The 11,698-nt window shown below is 26.8% G+C and overlaps 1 protein-coding gene across 1 annotated transcript; it reads right to left on the reverse strand.

Moving 5' to 3' along the window:
* Positions 1 to 6,294: 6,294 nt before the first annotated feature.
* LOC131651160 (uncharacterized) lies at positions 6,295 to 6,852 on the reverse strand. Its single transcript, XM_058920828.1, has one exon. It carries the CDS (start codon positions 6,850 to 6,852, stop codon positions 6,295 to 6,297), a length of 558 nt encoding a protein of 185 aa, XP_058776811.1.
* Positions 6,853 to 11,698: the final 4,846 nt, after the last annotated feature.

Here is an 11,698-nt window from a genome sequence, read left to right on the forward strand (position 1 = left end):
TTTGGCAGTCCCCGACAACGGTGCCAAAAACTTGATCGGAAAAATAACAAGTGTACTATTTTCACCGATGTAGTAATCAGGTGTTAACCCAAATATCGATCTCGAGGACTACGTAGGAAATACCGATTTTTAGTATTGATCCAATTGAACAAAAACTGAGGTTTTGGTTTGGTTGGATTAAATCCTTGGTAAGAAACAAGAATGCAAAAATAAATTGGTTTTTATTATCAAATATATGAAATGCTAGGGTGAGTGGGTGATTTGGCTTGTAACACTCTGAATTGAGATCTCTTCAGCAAGTTCATAATATTTAGTTACCCAAAACTCTTGATGAAGCTATCTTCTCTCTTATGTGATTTTCCATCGTATGATGCAAAAAGTCCTCAATCCTCCTCCAAAAAGTAACCTAAATAGTATCAGTACAAATCTCAGTCTAGTTCAATGTCTAAAGTACCCCTGGGAATAAAGTAAAAAGACTCAAAAAGTCAAATAACAACTTTTCACGCGCCTGCCAACACGCGCCGTTTTAAGCAACACGGTCGACCGTGTTGGCTCTTCAAACTTGGAATTAAATTGTTTCCTTCAGACCTGTTGACACGGGCCGTGCCAGGCAACATGGCCGGTCGTGTCAGCTCCCTGGTTTTTGTATGGAGAAAGTGATGCTTTCTGACACGGGTCGTGTCAGGTGACACGGGCCGTGTTGGACTTCAGTTCTTCATTTTTTCAACTTTAAACCTTTCCAATCTTCATCCGTCGTTGCACTAACCTTAGACCTTTCAACTAAACCTGAAACATGAACAATATCAACCAAAAGGCATCAAAAGCATCTAAATAACTTAAACTATAACATGATGCAAACTAATCACAAAGAACAAACAAATCTGAAATACTGAAGCAAAAAAATAAAACTCAACTCAAAGTGTTACCGAATTGACAAATTTAGATTGAATGCATGACGAAAATTAGGTAGAAATGGTGACCGATCAACACCCCACAACATACCATCACACATCACATAATATTCACAATAAATCACAAATAATCATTGAAATAAAGAATTCTAGATTTTGGGGTATTACACTTAGGCCCCTGGTTTCGTACTAATCGTTTCATCAACCCATTAGAGGGGTTTTGTAACCTTGCCCTTCAACTCCAAGGTCTTATTAATGAAAATGTTCAGATCATGTGGCGATTTCTATTATTCTAATTTCTTTCTTCGTAATTTTAATTAGTTTCGAGGTGTATTCTTTTATGCGGCCCTGACTAAGTTTGAGATCCAGGTAAGTTTTACCAAACCCCTCAATGGACGCCAATGGTACTTGCTAATAAAAGTATACTAAGGATAACTCTATGTTTGTATAGTTGTTTGTGGTGCTTAGGGTATTCTCACATTGTTTAGGGTTAGCTCACACGGAGTCATGAGAAACATTATATATTGTTGGAAATTTTAGAGATTTCTCTTTGACCCTAAGTTTAAGGTATTTATAAAGGCTCCTTGGGGCTGGGCTGAAGAACCGAAAAATAGTTTTCTTTGCTTCCATAGGTAAAGCGTTCTTTTTTCGTATTGACTCTTTATTCAGTTATTCACTATATGAAAACACGTTATCACCTATGTTTATCGGATATGTGAAAGTTACTTGGGACGGTCCAAACCCAATAAGACAGTATTTCACTGAATTTAGGTTGCCTAATGCCCCATATCAAGGGGTAGCTCACCCTCATTAGTATGCTTGACTTTCCTCTTTTTTTTATATATATTATCCCTTCTTAGGATCTAATAAAAGTATCTAAATTTGTAGATATAAATAGTCACTATTAAATCTTATTTTTATCCAATTTATTACTATCTATTATATTTAAAATAGAAATAAAAATATTAATAATTAAAATGTTTAGTCAATTTAAAATCGTCCGTAAAAAAGTTAAATTGTATTTTAATTAAAATAACACTAATAATCAATTTAAAATGACACTAATAATTAGTTAACATATAAAATATTATTAATGAAAATATAATATTACTGAATTTAAACTCATCCATAAAAAAGTTATAACATTAAAATTTTAAAGTTGAACTCATATGTTATATTTTAAATTAATCATGCTCATTGTAACACCCCTTTTCTAACCCCAAATATAACATATTATTCATAGAGTAAAGTATGCATACAATCAAAGAGGTGTCACATGTTATTTTCATCACAATGAAAACCTAGAACAAACATACCAACATGCACTAATCATATCGTAACACATTTTGAAAATATCATGCTTTCATAAATTATGCATATCGCACGCGGAAGAATTATAACTCAAACATTTCAACGAATATATCCCATACTATATTCATCTACCGAACTCAATTAACATATCCAATTATGCTAAACCAAATCAAATCTAGGCAACATAGCCGTCAACAACATATCCAAAGTATCGATTCAAAATATATACACGATAACAATATCCAAACATAAGCATAAGTTAAATAAAACCCCCCAAGTGTTACATGATCAGAGCATATGACTCGCTACCTAATCAAACAACAAACTCAGGAGCTCCTCGGCTAAATCCTCGGACAAGCTACTACTCGTCGGAACCTGCACGATGTCACGATGAACATCATTCAAACAGAAGGGTGAGAATTCAAATTATTATAGATAAACATAATAATGGGAAATGCAAAACACAACAAGAATACATTTCACAATTCATCACTCTTCTCAAAACATACATTCATACACCATATATCAATTATCACACAAAACAATCACATTGATACAAAAACAATCACATAGCACACAATGTGACTCGAATGTAATAAATGTGACTCAATGCATGTGGTACCATGTGAACCCAAAGTTTCACCGCTTTCCGATTCAATATCTAGAATCCAAGCCACGCTTCCGATCCGGACAAGACCAAGCCACCATTGTGAACCCAAGTTTCACCGCTTCGGATTCTACCTCTAGAATCCAAGCCAACATGTGAACCCAAAGTTTCACCACCTCTATTTTCGATCGAGGATCAAGGTCAACCATGTGAACCCAAAGTTTCACCGCTTCTATTTCAAAGCCACCATGTATGCATGTACAACAAGACTTACAATATATATATATATATATATATATATATATATATATATATATATAAGCAATTAAGATTATCACACAATCTTAACATACCTCATACCACAATAATTCGCACAATTCGAATTATCCACCAAACGTTGCACAACATGCATATATCATCAATAAAGCATTCACATAGCATTTATCAATTACAATAGCATATAGCATACAAGTCAATCAATGTCATTCTCAACAATTCTCCAAAAACAACATATACATTTGCTAAATCTAAGCATCTTGTATACATACAATTACCAAAACATATGCAATTAAGAATTATCCATATAATCTTAACATCCAAGCATATTACCAAAATTCAACTAATTGAATTATTCCACCATCGTACAAAACACATTTATCATACGACAATTACAACAATGCATAACAATTAGCATTCATCGTTTCCAAATATCACAATTAGCACTTGGTACAAAATACCAATACATGTTATCCACAATTAATATTAATCCATGACATACATTATCACATAATGATTAAGTCATCAAGTAATCATTCTCCACAATTGCATTTAAATAGCATACACTCACTCGCACACCTCATGAATATCATACCACATAACATATCAACAAATGTTATTCATAATTCATCGATTCATCAATCACATATACGTAATTGCATGTTATTCAAACAACAACATCATAATTAATTTAATAAGTGTCAACCAATTTTATCCTATCACATAGATAATAACATTGACTTCCTAATGCTTCAAACAGCGCATAAAAGAAGTTACGGATCAAAAGATATAACATGACACGGTTAATTCAACTTCTTAATAAAAGCATATTATTGTTAATTCATCACAAGGCATCATCATTGGCTCATACAGTTCGAATACATACAACTAATTGCATGTAGCATAAAACATCATTATCAATTCATACCGATCAAACACATACAAAAAATATAAGTTACATTAAATTATTATCTAATGGTTTTCAATCCAATTTAATAAGATAGGAATTTATTTTAGCTTTCCAACGGTCCAAACGGCGCATCAAACGGACACCCGAGTCAAAAGTTATTGAATTTATAAGTTTTTCAAAATGCTGTCAAAACCAGAAAATTTGCTGTTACGGAAATACTGTCAAAAACCAGAAAACTGCTGTTGGGAAAATACTGTCTGCTGTTGCGAAAATACTACTGTCCAGCCCAAATTTTTCACCATAAAACCATGTTAATCCATCATTTTTCATGAAATAAATAGTTATACAACCTATATACATTATATAGCAACTATTAGGATCATAAAAACAAGATTCTAAGCTCCATTAATTTTCACCAAAATTCCAAATCAACCATTTTCAAGTGAAACTTAAACATACATATATGCACTAAATCATGTTCTATACGCATACCCATTCATGGAATTCAATATAGAAACATCATAGCATATATAAATCATCAATTTCATAGATTGAAACATAGATTCATGTTAGGGTTTTCAAGAATATAACAAATCCTCAAATCCTAACTTCATGGTATCTAACCCATTCCAAATCATGCATTTTCTAACTCAATCATCATTACTCACTTATATCTACTTATAATAACTTGGATTCACACTCTTACCTTTTGATTTTAATCCACCCTCTTCAAGAATCTACAATCCTCTCTTCTTTCTCTTCTATGCTCTCTTCTCTTCTCCCTTCTATTCTTCTTACCAAAGTTATGAAAAGTTCACACTCTTACCAAAGTTAACCCACAAATCAATTTCATATTTTATTTCTACTACTTAGGCCCAATTAATTATATCTCTCTAATAACTTAATTAACTCATTAAACCCAATAAACTCAATTATACACAAAATAAATTAATTCAATTAATTATTATATCTCATAACAAATAAATAATTATTTAACACACCAAGTAAAATAAAATAATATAATAAAATAAATACGGATAAAATCCTTTAATAACTCAATGTCTCATATTTCCGGTTTAATCTTAATTACTCAGAAAATTCCCAAAACGCTTAATATTAACTCATTAATATTTCTAATACTAAAAATATTAAAATTTTCGATTAAATATTGATCCGCTATCCCGAACTAATACCGACTAAATCGTCCCAAAACGCGAAAATTTCGATAAACATCTGAAATGACTAAATTAAGCAAATAATTATTAAAAACACCAAATAATATAATTACTAATATAATTAATAAAAATCGAGATGTTACCCTCATAGCATTATATTTTAAGTATCAAACAAATAGACCCTTGAAATTATCTAACAAACACTTCTTTTACTTAAACAATGATTATTTTTTAAAAAAAATATTGCTGGCATTTAGCAAAAAAAATTATATATATGTCCATTAGCCACTATATTCCTTCCGCAATTATCTCCCAAAATGTCACCAACTCTCTTAGAAGAAGTAGTGATATTTCTTTATCAAAAAAATCTTGTATAGTGCCTTTTTATTTATTTTTAAAATTTTATAGGTGTGAAATATTCACTAAATTAACCAGTTTGAATTAAATTTTACTCCAACAAATATATAACATAAGTTCGTATTTAGAACAGAGAATAGACTATGGCGAGTTAGGTTACGTCGAGCTTAATTTAATCTGTTAAAAATATTAAAGCTTAACTATGATCTATAGTCTATCATAATCTTATTTTTAAGTTTAAGTTTGATCTTTTAAAAGACTTGATTGACTTGTTAACCTATTTTAAAGTCTGTTTTATTTTTTATTTTATTTTGTTTTGTTACAAAGTCTATTTTATTTGATCATGTGTAAATAAATAAGTCAACTAATGTTTATATAAGCTAAAAAACTAATCAATCAATGATACTAAAATTTATTTGCATGGATTTATTTGATCTTATAGTAACATAAATTTATGAGATTATTTGTTTAGGAAAGCTTATGAAAACAACTTAGAAAAGATTATTTATTTTCATAAGTTCTTCAAAATAATTAAGTTTTACTTTTATATTTTAATTCAAAGTATAATATATAACATAAAAATAAAAATAAAAATAAAAATAAAATTATTTGTATTTATTCAAACATGTCGGTTTAAGTTTAAAAGATTTTTTTTTTTTGGGAAATGATATATTTATTTCATAAACCAAAAACAGTTGCGAAACATCGGCGATCATACGATCCAGCCACAAAGATTACAAACAGCTCCTACATAGGCATCATAAGCCTAGCTATGTGACTTCTAAGTCTAGGTTTCATCCAACAACGGTATATGATTACATCGATGATTTTTAGACCAATATCTTTAGTAACTGAAGTGGTCCCAAAACAGTATTGGTTACGTAAAAGCCAAGCTTCATACACCGTCTCTGTGAACGAACATTTGAGAATATCAGCTTTGCTCCCTTTACCTTTACTAGCAGAAAGAATCCATCTCACTTCCTCATCCCATTTCTGCGGTGTATGACCAGAACCGATCCAACCAAGAACTGAGGTCCAGGTGTCGAAAAACGGTTTGCAGGTGAAAAAAATATGATTTTGAGTTTCAGTCTCGTGACAGCAACAACACCGGTAATTATCAAGAAGACCGAACCTGTGGAGGCGTTCTTTTGTTGGCAGCTTGTAGTGGCAGGCCATCCACGTAATGAATTTCGCACGGGGGCGCGCATTATTATTAAAGAACAGCTTTTTCCAAGGCACATCCGGCTGAACCGTGGCCAGCTCATAATACAAAGCCTTAGCATGGAATTTATCTTGTTGTAACATGTTGTTCCAGCTGGGGAGGAGCATAGTTTTCTGTCGAATATTCAGGATACGCTTTAGAATCCAAGAGCATAGTTTAAAAGATTTTTTATGACTTAACCTTTTAAATTAAATAGATTTATAATAAAACATAAATTTTTTAATTTAACCCTTACTTGTATTGCTCTTTTTATTATCATAAGATAATTAACTATTAAAAAATATTTTTGGCAATTATTATGCATTCTCTCCGTCTCACATTAGGTGTCCTATTTTTTTTTTATTTGTCTTAAATTATTTGTCAATTTACAATACCAATGCTATATTTATTATTATTTTTTATTAACTTGTCCTTATTTATTGTATTTTGATTCTTTTTTATTAATAAGGTTATTTTAGTAAATAACTCTTATTTTATCTTTGAAATCAACATAATTAATTATTTTCTTAAAAAGCATGAAAATCTCAAAAAAGACACATATTGTGAGACGGATAGAATATATTTTAAGTTTAAATGTTTCTTAAAAGTGAATAAATAAGATCATGTGAATTTGAATTTATTCTTATAGTTATAACTTATAAGTGTCTGGACAACTACCAACAGAATTAACTTAAGTGAACATATACACGAGTTACTCATTTACTAATTGTCCTCAAATAATTTGTTTATATGAAAAATATTGAGATCAAATAATTTCAAAACAACTAAACACATGCAAATATTTAAACTCTTCAAATTGAGAATTTCTTTATTGACCCCTATGAGAAAAATCTCCGACGAAAATTTCAAACTATCCTTGTTTTGGAGATGCATCTCTGAAGTAAATTTTTTTTTAGATTTTCTCATATTTCCGAGATGCATCTCCGAAAAAAATCCCAACAATTGGGATTTTGATTAATTCAGACATGCATCTCCGAAAAAACCCAAAAAGATTTTTTCGCATATGCATATCCGAAAAAATCCCAAAAATTAAAAATTTTGGGATATTAATTAATTCACATATCATAAATTTGATATAATTTATGACTTATAAACAATAATTATTATATATTTCTATTCTAATTCATATTTTAAAATTTAAAAATAATTTGAATTACAAAAAATTAAAATAATTCCAATTATTAAAATGTAGTTAAAAATAATTCTAATTCATATTTCTACGGTTTATAATAAAAATGAAATAGATCAAGTAAGAATAATGATAAAAAAAATTATTTTTCATAATTAATTATGATAAAAATATCATTTTTCATTTAGTTAAAAAAATTAAAAGAAGATTTTGTCTCAATTTTATTTAGTGAAGAAATTTTAGATTTAGTTTTATATAATTCAAAATTCACTTATGAAATTAGAATGTTTTTAATTTATATAAGTTTGTTTGTAAAATAATTTTTAATTTTAAAATTGTTTAGGAAATTTTGTTTATAAAATGATTTTTAATAACTATAAAATTGTTTTTGAAAAATTATTTATAAAATTATTTATCATAAGAAAAGTAGAAAATAAATATCTTTATTATTATTATTACTATTATTATTAATTTTTTATATAAAAATAAAATGTTAATTTAAATATTTATTAAGTTAATATTATTATTATATCTTGATTATAATGATATATATTTAATAATATATTTTAATTAATACAATTAATTATACTATTAATTGTATTGATTCACTTTGATTTTAATTTTTTAATAATTATCGAATTTTTTCGGAAATGCATATCCGAAACATTTTAAGATTAAAAATTGGAATATTTCGGATATGCATCTCCGAAGACACCCCCTACAAAAAGTGATTTCGGAAATGTATCTTCGAAAACATCTTTTTTTTGGTGTTTTCGAAAGTGCATTTCCGAAATCACTTTTTTGGTGTTTTCGAAAATGCACTTCCGAAATCAATTTTTTTTCCAAAAAAAAAGTGATTTCGAAGATGCATTTCCAAAATATAGTAGCATTCTGGGAATTTCGCCGCGGATGACCAAGAAAATTAGGGGATCAATAAAGAAATTCTCTTTCAAATTTCACATAGGAAATGAGTTAGAGTTTTTAAGATTCATCTTAAGTCACAGGTTCTTATAAAAAGAATTTTCACTAGATTTTTCTTTAAAAACTAATTCTCGTCGATTTGATCATAAATTTTCTAACATTTTTTTATACTCACACAATACAAGAGACAATATCAACAAATATATCGAAATTATTGTCCATATTTTAATATTGTTATTGGTTCTACACATACCTACATTTATCAAACCCAACACAAAGATAATGTTTAATCTTAACAAATATGATATAATGAATATCTCATATCCGGAGCTTAAATCTAAAAAACTAGTAACAAACTCGTGCATACATAATAATAGATTTGGTACGCACATTTATTTAAACAATATATTTATTTTAAACCAAAATTAAAATTTAAATTAAAATTTTTGGATCATATATATCATTTTTCGTATATAAAAATATTTACATCAATAATAAATTTTTTCCCATAAACAAATATTATTTATGTTAAGGTATCATTTAGAAAAAAATCTGAATCAATAATAAATTTTCGTATATAAAAATAGATTTTCCCCCATATACCATTTTTGAATCAAAATTTTTTGGATCACAAATACCAATTTTTATATATAAGAATATTTAGATCATTAATAGATTTTTCTCATATACAGATATTATTTATGTTTAGGTATCGTTTACAAAAATATTCGAATCAATTGTAAATTTTCGTTTATAAAAATATTTAGATCAATAATAATTTTTTCCCGAATACCTTTTTTGAATAAATTTTTTCTGGATCATAAATATCATTTTTCACATATAAAAATATTTAGATCATTAATAGATTTTTCCTATATACAAATATTATTTATGTTTAAGTATCGTTTACAAAAATATCAGAATCAATTGTAAATTTCCGTATATAAAAATATTTAGATCAATAATAGTTTTTTTCCTGTATACGTTTTTTGAATAAAAAATTTTTGGATCATAAATATCATTTTCATATATAAAAATATTTACATCAATAATAATTTTTTTTCCGTATATCTTTTTTGAATAAATTTCTTTTGGATCATAAATATCATTTTTCATATATAAAAATATTAAATCATTAATATATTTTTCCCATATACAAATATTATTTATATTTAGAATTGTTTAGATAAAAATACTTAGATAAATAATAGTATTTTTTTCCGTATACCTTTTTGAATAAAATTTATTTTGGATCATAAATACAATTTTTCGTATATAAAAATATTTAGATTAATAATAGATTTTTCCATATACATATATTATTTTTGTTTATGTATCATTTACAAAAATATATTTTTTCGTTATTAATATTCAATTATTAAAGTTAATTTTTAAAAATTAAATATTATTTTAAATGTAAATTAACAATCATTTAATATAATCATAATAATTTTTTTATTAAAAAAATAATTTATTGGAATATCTTGATTAATTATTTATTAAAAATAATAATAATAATAATAATAATAATAAATTAATAAAAAGTGAAAAAGTGAAAAATAAAAAGTGAGTTGGAAAGTGAAAAATGAAAAAGTAAAAAGTGAAAAGTGAAAAATGGATTGAAAAGTAAAAAGTGAGTTGAAAAAAAATCAACTAAAGACATTATTTGCCCCTAAATTATTAATTTAGACTAAAATAACAAAAGAATATTTTGGTGATTTCCAGAACAATAATTTTTCTTATATTATAGAGTCTGCATAAATTTAATCCTCAAGTCTAATGTTTAAAGTCTAATATATTTAGCCTTTTCAAAACAAAAAAATAGATGAGATCTAATGTTTAGAGCGCGATTGGTCTAACTTTTTAAGTCTTAAAAATTACTTTGAAGTTAAAGTTAAAAATAAGAGCTTTTAAAATAAAATTAAAGTTATTTAGTTATGATTATTTTTTAAACTTTAAAGTTATTTTTACTTTAAATTTTTTTTGGAAAAATTATATAATGCGTAATGATTCATTATTTTATATATATAATGCGTATTGATTAATTGTTGTATTAACATCTATAATTTAGTGTATAGTATAAGAAATTAATAATATTATTATTGAAAATTATTACACAATAAAACAAGATATAATATACAAAATGAATGAAAAGTTGGACAATACTAGTATCTACAAAAATGGTGATGTAAACCGAAGAAGAAAAAAAAGAATAAATAAAACATAACTTTAGATGTTATGATCCGTAGAAAAAATTGAAAAGTTGCCGTCTACTGCACTAACGTCATTTTTTTTAAAAAAAAATGTGTTTTTATTGGGATTCGAACCGCAATCACATATTTTAAACTCTAAAAAAATGGTTTCAACGCCTATTTTTCACAAGTTCCTTTTATTCAATTTTTTGTCTTAAAAAAAAGTAGTTTTTTCATAAGAGCTTTATAAAAAATGTATTTGATTCTCCATCTCTTTATAACGAAAAGAAATAGATAAAAAGTTGGACTAAATAACACCTTAAAGTCGTTGAATATTCTTCAAACGCAACAATCCCGTGGAAGAATGTAGGGTATTGATTAACGAAGTTTGTTTAAATGAGTAAGAGTGAAAAATAAGAGATCTTGATTAATAAAAATGCTCACGCGTTATTGCTTAAAAAATGTTACCGAAAGAAAAGGAAAATAAATTGCGTGCCATACTAAAGATTCACATGAAATATTTTTCTTTTGGTCAAAAAGTCAAATAACTACATTGGAAATTCATTTACTCTTACATTTTTAACAATTAATTTATTGAAATTTGAAAACATAAAAACAAAACAAAAAAATCCTCTTATTTCAAAATAAAAATAAACATAAAACAAAACAAAAAACAAAAACAAAAAC

The sequence above is a fragment of the Vicia villosa genome, linkage group LG2 (genome assembly GCF_029867415.1).
Source record: "Vicia villosa cultivar HV-30 ecotype Madison, WI linkage group LG2, Vvil1.0, whole genome shotgun sequence".
NCBI classification, from domain to species: domain Eukaryota; kingdom Viridiplantae; phylum Streptophyta; class Magnoliopsida; order Fabales; family Fabaceae; genus Vicia; species Vicia villosa.